This window comes from Priapulus caudatus, unplaced genomic scaffold (assembly GCF_000485595.1).
Source record: "Priapulus caudatus unplaced genomic scaffold, Priapulus_caudatus-5.0.1 Scaffold2569, whole genome shotgun sequence".
Lineage (NCBI taxonomy): Eukaryota > Metazoa > Priapulida > Priapulimorpha > Priapulimorphida > Priapulidae > Priapulus > Priapulus caudatus.
Window position 1 is genome coordinate 12,813 of NW_014579630.1, and position 16,103 is coordinate 28,915.

The 16,103-nt window shown below is 38.7% G+C and overlaps 1 protein-coding gene and 1 long non-coding RNA gene across 3 annotated transcripts; one reads left to right on the top strand and one right to left on the bottom strand.

Moving 5' to 3' along the window:
• Window positions 1-1,668: 1,668 nt before the first annotated feature.
• On the top strand, window positions 1,669-9,649 carry LOC106818835 (transmembrane protein 184C-like). 2 transcript variants are annotated; one of them, XM_014823510.1, is made up of 9 exons: window positions 1,669-2,014; window positions 4,029-4,065; window positions 4,348-4,553; window positions 4,988-5,062; window positions 5,573-5,666; window positions 6,258-6,370; window positions 6,550-6,649; window positions 6,937-7,111; window positions 8,149-9,649. In XM_014823510.1, the coding sequence occupies exons 1-9, from the start codon at window positions 1,770-1,772 to the stop codon at window positions 8,421-8,423; spliced, it is 1,320 nt and encodes a 439-aa protein (XP_014678996.1). In that variant the 5' UTR covers window positions 1,669-1,769; the 3' UTR covers window positions 8,424-9,649. The 2 variants fall into 2 exon arrangements, with proteins under 2 accessions (XP_014678996.1, XP_014678997.1); XM_014823511.1 differs by lacking the exon at window positions 1,669-2,014 and adding an exon at window positions 3,028-3,643.
• Window positions 9,650-9,754: 105 nt separating this feature from the next.
• Window positions 9,755-11,399, bottom strand: LOC106818836. The gene is made up of 2 exons (XR_001395303.1): window positions 11,231-11,399; window positions 9,755-10,382 (listed from the first exon to the last, which is right to left on the bottom strand). It is a non-coding gene; the product is annotated as an uncharacterized LOC106818836 (long non-coding RNA).
• Window positions 11,400-16,103: the final 4,704 nt, after the last annotated feature.

The following is a 16,103-nucleotide window of genomic DNA, read 5'->3' on the forward strand; positions in this document are numbered from 1 at the left end:
TTTTTACGTTTTGCTCTACTTTTTATTTTAAATTTTAGTAGCCGATCTTCTCAGTTACTGGGTGTGGCGCATTTCGTTTGCTGCACCGCTGTGGCTCTGGTTGCATCTATAGTATACAGGGCCATAGCTAGCGCGGGGGCAGTCACCCATGAGCGGATTCAGAAGGGGTGCACCCGGCCCATCGATTTTTTGCCAAGCAAAATATTTTCCGTCTAATGTTGTGCCATGACTTTTCCAACTCAAAGTCAATAATTTTACACTCTGTATGCTTTTAAAACAAATTATAAAACATATTATATAAAAAGATGTTATGACACGTGCACAGCGGACAAGGTGCTTTCCTGGAGCGGTAAGTAGGGCCTACATTTAGGCTCGTTGCAATTGCAGGGAGGCCCCTTCTTAAAAACCTGGAATGCCCCTCGCTGCCCATACTAATATATATTATATATATATATATATATATATATATATATATATACGCATATTATGATATATTATGTTCTTCCCTTCCATCCCGCCTTCCATAATATAGACAATCTCTGAGCATGTGGATACTGGGCAAATCCCGCCCCTTTTTCATAAATATCGCAATATTAGAATTTGCAATATTCAAAATAATATTCCTAAAAAGCAAGAGTTGGTTACAAAGATTAGCAGTTAGGCCTACGACTTGGGTTAGACATATACTAAGAATATTCTTAGAAGAAGACCATATGTCTATAGACCTTAGTATATATAACTAGAGCACTCGGAGAGCGCAAACCTCCGCCAAGGCAGCTCAATTCTCTCACTGTGAAAAATTTAATTAATTAATTAATTAATTAAATAATTAATTGGATCCGGATCACCACCAAAATGTAATCAATTCTAAGTTACCCCATTTCTGACCTATCCTGAAAATTTAATTAATTAATTAATTAATTGGATCCGGATCACCACCAAAATGTAATCAATTCTAAGTTACCCCATTTCTGACCTATCCTGAAAATCTTATTAATTAATTAATTAATTAATTAATTGGATTCGGATCACCACCAAAATGTAATCAATTCTAAGTTACCCCATTTCTGACCAATCCTGAAAATTTAATTAATTAATTAATTAATTAATTAATTGGATCCGGATCACCACCAAAATCTCATCAATTCTAAGTTAGGCGATTTCTGACCTATCCCAAAGAGCTTATAATGATCATTATAAGCTCTTTGCCTATCCTGAAAATTTTATGACAATCCGTCCATAACTTTTCCAGTTAGGCTGTACACAAACCCACAAACCCACAAACCAACAAACACACGCCGGTGAAAACATAACCTCCTGCCAACCCCTTGGCGGAGGCTGAGGGCGGAGGTAACCATAGAGTTGTATTAATAAAAGGGGTCTAATATATAACTCTATGGAGGTAACTATCACTGGTTCGGTTAGCAGTGTGGCGACCATGGATCCATAGTATGGTCAAGCCATCCCGAAGTTTGCCGAATGAAATAACTATCTCAGTCTATTACATATAAATTTCAATTTTTATTCTGACTTTTGCATTTAATATTAATATATCCCAATAATTGTGATTTTCGGCTCGTTTTGCAATTTTATTCAAAAATGCTTTTTTCTTTTATAATATTGGGAAATGTAGACCTAACCACTTAGCAAAACTAACCAAAACGTAAACATTGTCGAATGTTTTCGTGTTACTCAGAGTCATACATCTCCCGTACAGTTTACTCAGATAAATTTCATCTTAAACTATATTTAAACTACAAGGCTAAAAAATGTCCTGTTTTTATCAATGGCGAGCGTGGATACGGCCATTTGGAATGGCTATATATTGTCTTGTACTTGTTATCGCATTGCCTCTGATGATTGTTGAGCTAAAACAAGCTGAAACAAAATGGCACGTGAAGGGATGGTTTATCGGCGGCTTGTTTGTGCTGTCATGTTTACCCATATCGCTCTGGAGTATTCTACAGCATCTTGTCTTCTACTCCAAACCATATTTACAACGACATATAATCAGGTGCGCACTACTACTAGTGGCTAGTACATTAAATACTACTAGTACTACTAGTACTACTTGTCTATAGTACTCACTGGCAGCAAGAACAAGTCCGCACCTGCAGCTACAGCACACACGCATCTATTGACTATATCAAGAGCTAATAGTAATAATACCTAGAGTGTACAACGGGAAAACGGGAAAATAGTGCTATTTCACGACAACATTATTCACTTTGCCTGCAAGTCTAGAATAATTTTATGGTATTGCATTAAGCAGAATTCTTTGCTCTCTAAAACAAGACCAACCGCTTGTCAATACGATACTCCTAGGCTGAGATATGGCTCCTAAACCTCCCTCCCACATGCCTCACACGGCCTCGATCCACTTATTCAGCAACCTAAACGCCTCTAAGCATTTTGGCTATCGTTTTCCGTCGCCGCTTGGAGCGCTGATAATTGATTCACATGCCCAAATTTGGTACTCTTACTAGCTGCGTGTTAGAGACTTAATTAAAAAAAACATTGCCGGCTCCATCATGACGGGCATTAGCTGTGCTAGGAAAGTAATGGGAGATAAGGGCATAGGCGATGCCCCCGAAAGTCACCTCTACCCTGCACGCTGCACCCGAAAATCATTCATAAAATTATGGCGGAAAAACCGAACTCTCACGAAGCAACCTTAGAGGCGTTTAGGTTGCTGAATAAGCTGGATGCGAGGCCGTGTGAGGCATGTGGGAGGGGAGGTTTAGGAGCCAATATCTCAGCCTAGGAGTATCGTATTGACAAGCGGTTGGTCTTGTTTTAGAGAGCAAAGAATTCTGCTTAATGCAATACCATAAAATTCTTCTAGACTCGCAGGCAAAGTAGAATAATCATGTCGTGAAATAGCACTATTTTTCCCGTTTTTCCGTTGTACACTCTAGGTATTATTAGCTCTTGACTATATATATACAACATTGCAACAAGCCTTGTAATTTTGTATATATAGTCAATAGATGCGTGTGTGCTGTAGCTGCAGGTGCGGACTTGTTCTTGCTGCCAGTGGTTCAAGCATATAAGAGCTGTTCCTGTTTCAATGTTTGCTTCAATGCTTGCCATAATATCGATGTTTTTATTTTTTCCAGAATTCGATATAGATACGATTTTGTAACTGTGTAAACAGATTTACAAATCACGTCAATGTTCGCCATAGAACACTCACCTCAGTTATTCAGTCAGCTGGCATTTAATGTTTAATCTTGTGGAACCACCCCGGCCCACAACAATATGAAATTAATCTATTCTCACAATCCTGAGCTCAATACAATGGCACAGTAATGATCGTAATTATTATTCTGCAGTCATATCCACTTAAATGATTTCATGTGGAAGCCAATTAACTGCTGTTTCTGCTGACCTGTCAATGACAAATGTCAATGTCAATGATCTGTCAATGACCTGTTATATCCTGTTGGCCCGTGGGTTCCGAAAAAAATAGGTTTTTAGATGAAAGGTGCGACTTGAATACATCACGAAGTGCTTGTCATAAAAATACTTACAAACAGAAGCAAGCAAATTAGGTGATGGCTGAAACGAGGTGGCAAAACCAGGCATTTGATTAAAATTGCTCTATTGTTAACTGAAATGTCAGCTGGAATTCGTAATGTAGGTATGGTAACTTTCCCCATCTTTATTGCAGTAATGTTTAGTACTCAGGATTAGGATAACAGATTAGTTATATAACAATGTCATAATTAGGGTTCATAATGTGACTTAAATATACATTGTTTGTTTGCTTTGATGATAGGGCATATTTTAAAATTGTATTTAAAAATATATATAGTTTTGCTTACTAGTAACTTTAATAAATATTTTAAAGTATATAAGTTGAGCACCATTCTTCAAAATTCAATTATATTTGGTCAGCCATATACCATATAGCTCTAGTCAGAACATGACACTTGCTTGCATTATGTCTAAAGTTTATATGATTTGAAGTTGGACCGAATTGTTAGAAATTATAGTATTAATTTTATGATTTGATTATTTTACAGGATATTATGGATGGTACCAATCTATGCATTGAATGCTGTGAGTGTGATACCATTGGATTTTGGAGATGATATCAATATTAATAGGATGATATGTTTGGCTAGTTCTTTGTCTATCGGTAAATGTACATTGTCTGGTTTTCTTGAGTTTGTCTGAAGTTGCTTCCTTACACAAATGCACGAACAAAACGAGCAGAAATAAAGATTTTTTTTTTTAATAAACCTCTTAGCAAAACTCGGAGAAACATCTTTGTAGAAAACTCTCGAGAAAATGTCCGGCTGTGATTTTAGTCGGCGTGTATCTGTAACGTTTACTTCTCAGTGGCTGGCGATGAGGTTCAATAGCGCAGCTATCTACCTCGACACGCTACGCGAATGCTACGAGGCGTACGTCATCTACAATTTCATGGCGTATCTGCGCAACTTCCTCGTGATGGAATACGATTTGGAGGCGACGTTAGAGATGCGTCCACAGGTGCAGCACATCATGCCTGCTAACTGGATCCTTCCCGTGTGGAGAAATGGCAGGTACTGGTACAGATTTTGTGTTTATTATAAGCCAAGTTGTTTGTTTGTGTGTGCGTGTGCGTCAGGGTAAAATTACACGGGAGCGATGAGCGATTCGCTCTTCAACCTCCGAAATCACTCCCGTGAGGCTAAAAATAGCTCCCGTAAAATTGATATTATATATATAAATGACGAGAGCTATTTTTTCCACAGACGTTTGAAAAAGAGCTCCCGTTAAAAAGCGTTATTTTTTTCCTGGTGTGCGTCTGTGTGCGCGTGCATGTATGTTGCTTGCCAAACTTCTCCAAAACTGCTGTGATTCTTAATGGAATCGAGATCCAGATCTGTAATAAAATAATGATACGCACGATTCACGGATATAGGAACCCAGGCAATACTAGGTATAACCAGTATGTAATATACACATATACATATATTTGTATATTTATTTACAGGGATTTTATTCACAATTGTAAACACGGAGTTCTGCAGTATACCGTGGTGAGACCAATAACAACAGGCATTTCATTGTAAGTAGTACTGGGCATAATTGTAGCTGTATGAATTTGAAAATAAATTTGGCATCTGCAAATGTAACTTATTATTCAGTGCCAATTCCTGCAGAAATCCCATAATAATATATAGAATCTGCATTTGAAATACCTATTGTCCAGCATGCCAGAGTTAATAGTCTTGGGATTTTTTGGCATGACCAAATAAAATCCTTATCTACCTTATGGATTTTTCGGACCATGTAACATTACCACCAACCGTAATTTTTTAGGGTGGCTTCATCTATCAAATGTTTCTTTTTGTATGTTCTGTATTGTAAAGCAATGATTGGTTTTAAAGCAATCATCTCTTAAAACAGTTCAGAGTGGTTTGGAATATAATTAACATTATTTACTCACATCCTATTGATATGATTCATTTATGGAATGAATAACACACATAGCAACTCATAGAGCATATACCAAAAATGCTCATATTACCATTATAAAAACATTATATTTTGCTTTTAATTCGGTTATATTTATCAGAATATGTGAGTTGGCAGGAGTCTACAAGGAAGGTGAATTCAGTGCAACATCTGCATGGACTTACTTGGTGTTTATTGACAACATATCACAAATAGTGAGTACCTACATACAAATGCTCTATTCATTCTTCCATGTATAGATGCATAGAAGATTTGGAACAATGATTTTTATAGACTTATACGATTCTTCTTACTGTCACAATCTGTGAAAATCTGGCATTTTGAATTTTTCTCAAGATTTGTTTGAACTAAATTCTTTCATGGTACCTGAGGCTCACTATTAGGATGTGAAATTATGTTTATCTTTAACTAGCTTTTTGCTGTTGTTCAGAGCTGATCCATACAGAATCTATTGTCATCCTGTTTTTCTTTAAAGTAAAATTGCATTCTTACTCTATAGTCTATATACTGATATATCATTACACTCAACCAGTCAAGAACAAGATAACTGTGAATAAGTGACCAAACAAAGATAATAGAATACAACTTTTAAAGTGCTACCTAGCTGTAAATTGCTCATCTCCTTATACTTGTGCTCCTAACAGCAGCAGAATGAATCGTGATAAAAGTGAGATAATCTAGCAAAAGCTACGTGTGTAGATCTGACCAGTGTGTATATAATGAAGCGTCGTGTTGGACGATCCTGTCAAACAAATTTGACTGATTATAGACCTTTATTCGCTTAGTTTGCACTCTATTGCCTGGCCCTGTTCTACAAGGCATGCAAGGAAGAACTGAGCCCTATCAGTCCACTTGGCAAGTTCCTGTGCATCAAAGCTGTCATCTTTGCAACATTTTGGTAAGCTCTGTTAAATCCACTTTTCCTAATACAGCCAATGTAGATATGATCATTCAATTATATGAAACGTCATCAATATTGAAAATTATTACTAATCAGGCATTCATTAAGCATTTATGTAGCAGAAATTTTAAAATTGTAAGAACCAGTAATAACATTCGATGATTTAATGTTTACAGGCAGTCGTTCCTTCTACAAATATTAGTATCGACAGGCCTAATTCCAAACAAACCAGATTTGTATTTTTATGATGCAAGTTCCATTGCAACTGGTCTTCAGGTAATGTCTTATATTGAACACTTAACATTGTATTTGTCAGTTTTTCTTTGATGATCATAGATATCATATAATAAATATCGTATTATATGATATCTATGTTGATGACCCTTATAGTGCTGCCATCTCGTGATAAATATAGGATATTATATAATGAAAATAATAATTGAATACTATTTGCACGGAACAGACGGCCCGTCTGTGAAGTAGGATGTTTCTACCATCCGCTCCTGTGTCAGCATCGCATAAATGTAGTATAGATACCTAATAGCATTGTGTGTATTCGACAGGACTTTCTCATCTGCATAGAGATGATGCTGGCCGCAGTAGCACACTACTATGCATTCAGTCATAAGCCGTACGTGGATCTGGCAGCCGAGCCCGTGCCTTGCTGCGAGGCCTTCTTTCAGATGTTGAACGTGTCAGACGTCAAGGCAGACGTGTACGAACACGTTAGAGTTGTCGGTGAGTGTCACAGCTTGAATTGGATGGGTTGGTTAGCGTACCTCGCTGACTCGCTTATATAGCCAACAGATGTACATGGTTGTGTGATAGGTTGGTTGGGATTGGTGTATGGTTATGTGGTAGGTTGGTTGGAATTGCTGTATGGTTATGTGATAGGTTGGTTGGAATTGCTGTATGGTTATGTGATAGATTGGTTGGGATTGCTGTATGGTTATGTGGTAGGTTGGTTGGGATTGGTGTATGGTTATGTGATAGGTTGGTTGGGATTGCTGTATGGCTATGTGGTAGGTTGGTTGGGATTGCTGTATGGTTATGCGATAGGTTGGTTGGGATTGGTGTATGGTTGTGTGATAGGTTAGTTGGGATTGCTGTATGGTTTTGTTGTTGTTGCGCATTGTGCCCTGTATAGTATGGCGATGGGATTTCAAGGTCCTGGAGCTTGTTCGTATCTGGAAAATTCTTCGTATGGTTGACAGAATTGTCTGCATACAGCTTGCAAGTTGTTCTACTACTGTAAGAACGCATGACTTGGTCGTATTATTTTGTGAAAATGATTCGAGCAAGCGATTTATTCACCCCATGCATGGAATGGCTACCAGGCCAATTCTAGCACATTTTTAAACTAGCAAGATATGTTGCAACTAACTGCAACCCTACCGGGATGTTTTTGGTATGACAGAGAACAAGTAATCGCTATATCCAATGATACATTCGGCAATTTTCTATGATTTCTATTACGATATGTCAAAACTTTTGGGGAGCCAACAGCATCACTCTTGACACAGGAAAGTGCGTGCTGATGCTGATCACATGGTCGTGCTTGAATGTGCGACGACGCGCGCTGGTCGTGCAGCGTGAGACGGTCAGTGGTACAAGGGTCGATGAACAATGTCCCTGATGCTGATATCACAGCCATGCTTGAATGTGCGGCGACGCGCACTGGTCGTGCAGCGTGAGACGGTCGGTGATCCAAGGGTCGATGAACAGTAGTCCCCGCACACGTCGTCGTGATTCTTCGAAACGGGTTTCTCTCGCAGGCGGCACGGTGAAGCGTACGATTGGCCGGGGTCCGGCAGCCGAGTCGGGCACGATGGACGAACGCAGCGGCCTGCTCGACACGCACGCTAACGACTACGAGACGTCATACATAGCCATTGAAGAGGCGTCAAACTTTATCGGAGACGGGCAGGGGAGGGTGGTCGCTCGCCGCCTGGACGTGGGAGGATTGCAGGATGCGCTATCGTCGGACAACGAAGAGCCGGAAGATCTGAGTTCCGATTTTCAAGATCGGGGGAGATATAGTCAATGCTGATGCAACATATGTAGTGATCGTGCTTATATATGTAACGAGCCCTCACTATTACAATGAGCATATATTTATATATATATATATGTTCATGCTGATACTAACCAACATGGGATAGTGGCTTTTTTGGGTAAATTAAATTTGTCATATTATGTAGCCAACTCCCATCACTCTGTATCAGGGGCCACGAACAGTTTGGAACTGAGAAATTGGGTAATCGTTTGTCATTGCTGTTTGGCAGTTTTTTATGGGATATGAATTTGCAGAAGAGCTGGTGGTTACTGTGCGACGTACTTATTTGAGGGGGTAACAGGTTTTTTTCGGAACGCATAATTAGACCAGTTTACTTACCTGGGAACAGGGAAATACCATATAAGTTTTTTGTGGTTTGAGAATGGTACCAGTAAACCAGTATGCGGGAAAGCCGAAATAACCATATCCGAAAACTGGGATGTGACATATTTTTTACCTGGAAATGGACCCCGCCCCATCTCCATTCCCACTCTTCCTTGGTGCTTATGGTCGTGTAATTGCATCATGCAGACGGCAGAGTAATTCCAATAAAGCAAGCCGTGAAATCCCATTTTTTACATGCATAAATGTAATGTGCACAAACGTTCATCTTGAAAGCAATGGTGAATCTTATTAATATAAATTTAATTGTACATACTGTTTATTTTTGACCTGGAAAGGTGTACCAAGTTTGTCACCACGCACATGGTGCTGCCTTATATTATAGGTCATTGTTACATAGGGATTACCAAATGTATTACATATGGTTGTATTAATGATATAATTATATTCTACACAAGTTTTATGTGCATTCACGTATAGATACTCAACTTATAGGTACAAGTCAGTATACTTTGCATAAATTATCAACATATTTATCATAAAACTCTGTTGTCTGGCTATGTTGCCATTGTGATCATTAGTAGAAATAATTGCACAATACTGGCGTATGTGCAAAAATGCAAGAATGTATTGTGGTGAAATTTGTTCAATAACCATCTGTGATTGTTTTGTATTAATATGTATGTAGTCATTATACTTGTAAATAATTGCAAACTTATTTATCATGTAATCCTATTTTATGAAGTACTTTATTCAATTGTTTAACTTCATCTAGGATGCAGAGTACCATATGTACAAATTTGATGAGCTGGTCCTTTACTATGAATGCACTCATATCGGGTTTCACTGGATTTACATAAAATAACCGAGTCTCCCAAGTCATTGTTCATCTTTCTGTATTAGCAAAAGTATGTTCAAAGAGAAATAATTTTTTCATACCTTAGTGATTGTGTTGATAGAAACAAAATCCCAAAAAACAGACATAACGATACACGTGCCAATTTAAAATTTATTAACAACACAAGTTTGACGCATATCCACATGGTGCATGTACTATCAGAGATTTTTACATTTTATATTTATAAAAGGTCCAGGCATCACTAATGGATACTTGGGGAATACAAAAATCCAAGCTCTAGTTTCAATTTTTGAGTGGCCAATTCATGGATATATATTTTCGTTTCAAAATGCCGACTTCCCCTGCACATTACAAACGAATTGAGATCCTATTCATGGACCTGTCTCCGTCTTGGGAAACACTTTATCAACCTTGACCTGAACCAGTGATCCCAACTATGATATCAGAACTAACCACTGGGTTCCTTAGACCCAAGTCACTGAACCTTACTGCTGTTTTGCCTTTCTTTTTATAGCCGTGGCATGATCAAGAGTAAGTTCTGTGTAAAGTAATCATGTCTTTATTGCACATGAGTAACATTTACTGTTGCATGCTATGGCAGTAGCCCATGTAATAGCGATCTATTGGTATAAATGGTCAGCATGTCTTGAGGCCTCTAAAAGCAATGATTGTTCTCCACACGTCTGCACACTAGACACTGTTTTATCGGCAAGGAACCCATGCTTCAAGAACGTCAGCATATTTCCTTCGCTCTGAAAACAACAAAATTGCCGTTAGGAACACTCGTTATCAAAACACGGGTTGTAGTTGGAATACTTCTAGGAATGCTTATATACCACAAATACTGCTGATGGATACATAATCCTAAATACACATAAAGTGAGATTGCAGGATTGCAGAAAGTCCCACTTCACTGAATGGGGCGTCGTCAATGGCCAATGTTTCACATGGAGCCAAAGTGAACTCAACTAAACTACTACTAAAAGGTTCACGAGCAATACATACAGCTATATAATTAAATGATCAGTCATTTCATCATCACGCTGCACATAGCAGTAAAGCTGGGTTTACACTATCAGTATTTAGTTGAAAAGTTGATGAGTTGACGTCAAATAGCTGATGAAGGCTGCTTCACACCACGAACGAAACTAATGGTCGTAAGAAAGGATGTTTGTAACAGGTAACATGATAATAACACCATCTACCAGTTCACAACAGACCATCCAGTACGGTACCGTAACCACACCATAGTTGTATTTTAGACAAGAACGTGACCAACAAAACTGCCCTTATAAACAGTTCCCAGAGTCCAATATTACACTTAGATGTGGATACCTAGACGACATCTGAGAATTTTACAAATAAAACAATAGTACCACTTTTGAGCTGAACTGTTAATATTCAGCATGGTAATTCCTGTTCTATTTACGGTTAACTTGCTTCTTTTAAAAACGAAGTCCAGCAATAATCTAAATGTGTAATCAGCAGGCAAACTTGTAGTGGCATTTGATTGGAAATTGGTATAAAGCGTTATCGATTTTTGTACGGGTCACAGTAAACAAGAAACCGTTCCAGTGCGACCATCTCTGGACTCACGAACCTGCTTCCTCGAAGTCTGTGGGGTGAAGACTCATATAATGACTCATTATGGCATCCCGTTCTGCGTAAGAATCAGCCATTGCTTTATTGGCAGAGATGCCTCCTGCTATGCCCATACCGCTGAAGATAATGTGTCGGTGAATCCCTGGAAAATGTTAAACAAGCGATGAAATGTGTATGGATGTGAAAGAATAAATCTAGATAAAAAGGTACCTAGCTCTCTCATCATAGGTTTGGCAAATACGTTTTTATGCATGTTTGTACACCTAGAAAAGAAAAAAAACAAAAAACAATTGCTCTTCATCACTTATCTGAAAGCAAAGATTTCAAACAGTCTTCCTGACTGTTCTCGTATTTTTCCGACAACTACAGTATTTATTGGTATTGCTTGCATAACAGCAAGCATCTAAAGTTAGGCTAACATGTCTAACACTCGTACACCGTTATTTTCACAAAATATACAAAAATTGAAATCTGTTTGTTTACATCGGGTTGACACAGTTGCACACATCAATAGAGATCTTGTACCAGTCTAGAACCACTACGTCACTCAATGAGATGCACTTTTGTCTGGTGGTTTCCGATTTCAAGCGAATTATCGCTATACAAAATGAAAGTGTCAATGACACTGTAGCTCACCACAAAAAAGGACACAAATGAGTGAGTGAGAAGAAGTCAGTTTTAATTGAGCAACCATCGACGTACATTATAGAAACGAAGACTATATATGGGAGAACTCCCATTATATACTCTTGATAATTATATGTGTAATTTTTTATGTGAAAATAAATGTTTGAGATGTGAAAGTCTGAGATGTGGGCGAGTGATGGCGTTACACCTAAATGATCGCCATTTAACGTTTTGATAATATTCAGATTTAGGCACTGCCTAAAAGCGGAGCTCCCGATGTGTAACGTGTAAGATTGAGAGGATACGCTTATTCCAATATTCCCATGTAGCTGCTATATACCACGTGACAATGGTGTTTCCCTGCCCATAACACAACTTTTGTCAAAGGTTAATTGGTTGCATGGAAGTGTTTACTTCGTATGAGTTTTTTAGGCGGTAGCACACAGTTGCCATCTGTAAATCGCAATAAATAATTTATAAACCAAAATGAATCACAATTTGTGACGGTAGATGGCGCTATACCCGCTTTGATGTTTCCTGAAAAGGGCGGGGTTTTTTGTAAAACTTTACTCTAATATAGACGTTTTATCGGCAGGGTGGAGTGGAAATACCAATTTTGCATTAAACATATTGTAATCTATGAAATCTTGTAAAACGAACCAGACGAGTGTGACATCACAGACTGTAATCTGTGTGTCTATATAATATGCCATATAATTGCCAAAACCTACCTAATTTGCATAATTTTTTTTTTAAATATCAAACCCCTGTAATACGTTTTGGGGCCAGCCCTTATTCATTCACATACCAAAAATGAGCAAAATCCGTTGAACCTGAACTGACTAATAGCAATTTCCATTTTTGCCAAAAAATTGCCGTGGCTCGAAAGTACGTCGACTGGCGTGCTCCAAAATAGGACGTTCAAACTTGTCCATAGCAGTAACAACTATACCCAATTTCAAACATGTGGTCAAACGGTTCCTGAGTTTATCGTGACCGTAGCAAATGCATGTTGACGGAAGGACGACGACCCATGGCAATAGCTCATCTTGACGATGTCAAGGTGAGCTAAAAATGAGGCTCCATTATTTACTATTTTATATACTATAACAGCATATAAACCCAGGCCCGTAGCCAGGGGGGGTTCGGGGGTTTGAACGAACCCCCCCCGAGCCCCCCCCAAGCCAAAAATTTTTTTTTTTTTAAATTTGCAAGAATTTCACCTCAGGTCGCTCCATTTTAGTGTAATAATTGCAAAATCTCCATCGTCGGCGGGAGGGTGAACAGTGAACACCCCCTCCCACACCCTCCCTCCGCTCGGATCGCTTGGCTCCCATCGCCTGGTCGCTTCGCGCCCGGCGCAGGGGCGTGTAACAGGGGGGTCGCAGGAGTCCGGAGCCCCCTGCTCTGCGCAGAAAAACGCATTGCTGAGGGGGTGTAATTTAAAAATGTTTCCAGACACCCCCCTTCGCGTGCTCTCAACTTTGGGTTACGGTTAGACCCCCCCTGGTAGCAAATCCGTACACGCCCCTGCCGAGCAAATTGCCAACATTGAAAAACGAACCCCCCCCAATATAAAGCTGGCTACGGGCCTGTAAACCTATGGTAATATTTATACTGGAGTAACCAGTAACATGTTTGCTATTAGGTAAAACTTCATTTCGCTATATTTTTCTCGACTGTACAGTTATTTATGAAATACTTCCTTTAATATATATCCTACATAATAAGAAAATCTGTTAAAAATCCCAGCTCAATTTGCAATGGCATTTGCAGTCTTCACGAATGAAATTTCTAAACACTGGACCTTCGGTCCACCAAGCCAGCAAAATTTACTGGACCAGACTAAATTTTACTGGACCAATATTATTTAGACATTTTTGACAATAAAGAACAAAGCAGTAATATCATTTTGTATTTACCTATAAATAATACCTTCTACACAACTGCTATGATAACAGTATAGTAATACCTATCAATATACATCACATGCCTTCTACATACTGGGTAGTGATACCTATCAAATATACATCAGATATGATACCTTTTACATGCTGCAATGATACAGTATGATACTTATCAAATATACATCACACACCTTCTACACACTGCTATGATAACAGTAGTGATACTTATCAAATATACATCACATACCTTCTACACACTGCTATGATAACAGTAGTGATACTTATCAAATATACATCACATATACCTTCTACACACTGCTATGATAACACAGGCTTTCAGATTTGAAAAGTACAGGAGGACTAACTAATGACTCCCCTAGGACACCATATGGGGGTCTTTTCACGCTCCATAATCACACCCTTAAGAGGCATGATGGAGAGCTGCCACTAAAAAATCACACAACCTTAAGAGGCATGATGGAGAGCTCCACTAAAATCACACCCTTAAAAGGGATGATGGAGAGCTCCTTGAGGGCTCTCCATCATGCCTCTTGGGGTGTGATGATGGAACATGACCAAGTCCTCAGTCTAGAGTGAAATCCAAAACGAAAATTGGGATGTCATGTCAAATCCATGATTATCATTCATCTTCACCTTCATTCATTCAATGGCTTCGTCATGATTACATTCTTTTTCATCACAACAACCAACACTAACACACCAGATTAATAAAGAGTTGATCGATGTAAAAATAAACTTCTGATCTTCATCCTTAGAGACTCTAATCCATGTACCTGGCATATTTCAGCACGAAATATCATCACAATCCATCAAAAAACTAGCCAAATTACTTATACGTAGTAGCCACGTATGTAGCGCCCTCCAGCCCTACGACTGTTATCACGTCAGCAGAAAACCACTTCTCGCCACATATAGTGGAAAAACGAGCAGGTAACTTGTGGCTACCGTGTAGGTACCTGTATTTAGATGCTGTTGTCTAGATTGTATAAACCAGAGGTAGTAACTGTACCTCTGCCATAATTCAGTTTACTTACACACCACAAATTGTTGCCGGTTTGTCTAACCTTTTTGTACCCCCTACTACATTGACAACTCTATGGAGCACTATTTCAAACATAAATACACATACTTTTTGCGTGCGCGATTTCAACCCACTTTTATGAGGCGCGCGATGAATCATGCACCGATGGCCACAATTTTTGGGTGGCGACGGTGGCAGCGCAAGCGAGATCGCGCCCCTTAAAAATGAACAGCCCTGCATAACAGATAAGGATACCTATCAAATATACATCACATACCTTCCATAACACTGCAATGATAACAGTATAGTGTGCACCTATCAAATATACATCCCATACTTCTTACACACTACAATAACTAGAAACGACAGTTGTCCATTTTTTTTCGCCAACTACATGTATCCCCGTGATCGACTAGTATGAATGGATATCTCTGTAAGGACAGTAGAAGGCAGATAAAGTAAATAAGTCACAAAACAAAGGCTTTGTTAGACAAACTGGTGTGCTCTCAGATGTGCACAGTATATGGAATTCTCTGTTACCTAGCGAGGCCGAAGAGGAAATGTAAGTCGACGGGAAGGCCAACTAAGCGTCAAGGGCAGTGTCCAGTGGTTTGCGTATGCGACAGCACCTTCTCCCAAGGATGGTAAGCATACAGTTTGAGTCGGCGATAGGTCAATTAGGGGACGCGAGTTAGACGAGCGGTAAGAGAATATGATCAAGGTCAAGGTAAAGGCTGAAAATAAAGATCCACGTGACCCTGGTGGGCATTTTACCCGATCTCGGCATCAGATGCTTCAAAATTGGCATGGTGCGTAAAAGCGAACGACGCCACTCAGTTTTTGTGTAGGCAGAGATCATCGTTGCCATGGTACAAACATTTTATGTGGAAAATATTGTAGACACCCTTTAACTGTGCTGTTTTTTACCCACCACTTGTCAATGGAATTTGGCACACAGGCCGATATAACATGTCCTATATATAATAATATATAAATATATATTATATTTGATAGCAATCATAAATTTAAATCATAAATTGTAAATAGCAACTTTTAATACAAATATTAAATCTTAAATTTTTATTTTAAGTAAAATATTAATTTTTAATTTTTAACTTTAAATTTAGATATAATTTAATATAATTTTAATACAAATATAAATTTCATGAACAATCGGTTGGTAAAAAGTGCAGAGTTAACAGGTTCTAGATATATTTCAGACCAAAAAATGTTGTTAGCCGATGGAGGTGATGCACTACCCTCACACCAAAACGATAGGCGTCTATTGCTTTACG

What these genes read in the sequence shown, in the direction of transcription:
- LOC106818835 (XM_014823510.1), top strand. Translation starts at nt 1,770, where the DNA reads ATGTCCTGTTTTTATCAATGGCGAGCGTGGATACGGCCATTTGGAATG. An exon ending in CCCGTGTGGAGAAATGGCAG is followed by an intron (nt 4,554 to 4,987) that starts GTACTGGTACAG and finishes ATTTATTTACAG; the next exon opens with GGATTTTATTCACAATTGTA. An exon ending in ATAACAACAGGCATTTCATT is followed by an intron (nt 5,063 to 5,572) that starts GTAAGTAGTACT and finishes TATATTTATCAG; the next exon opens with AATATGTGAGTTGGCAGGAG.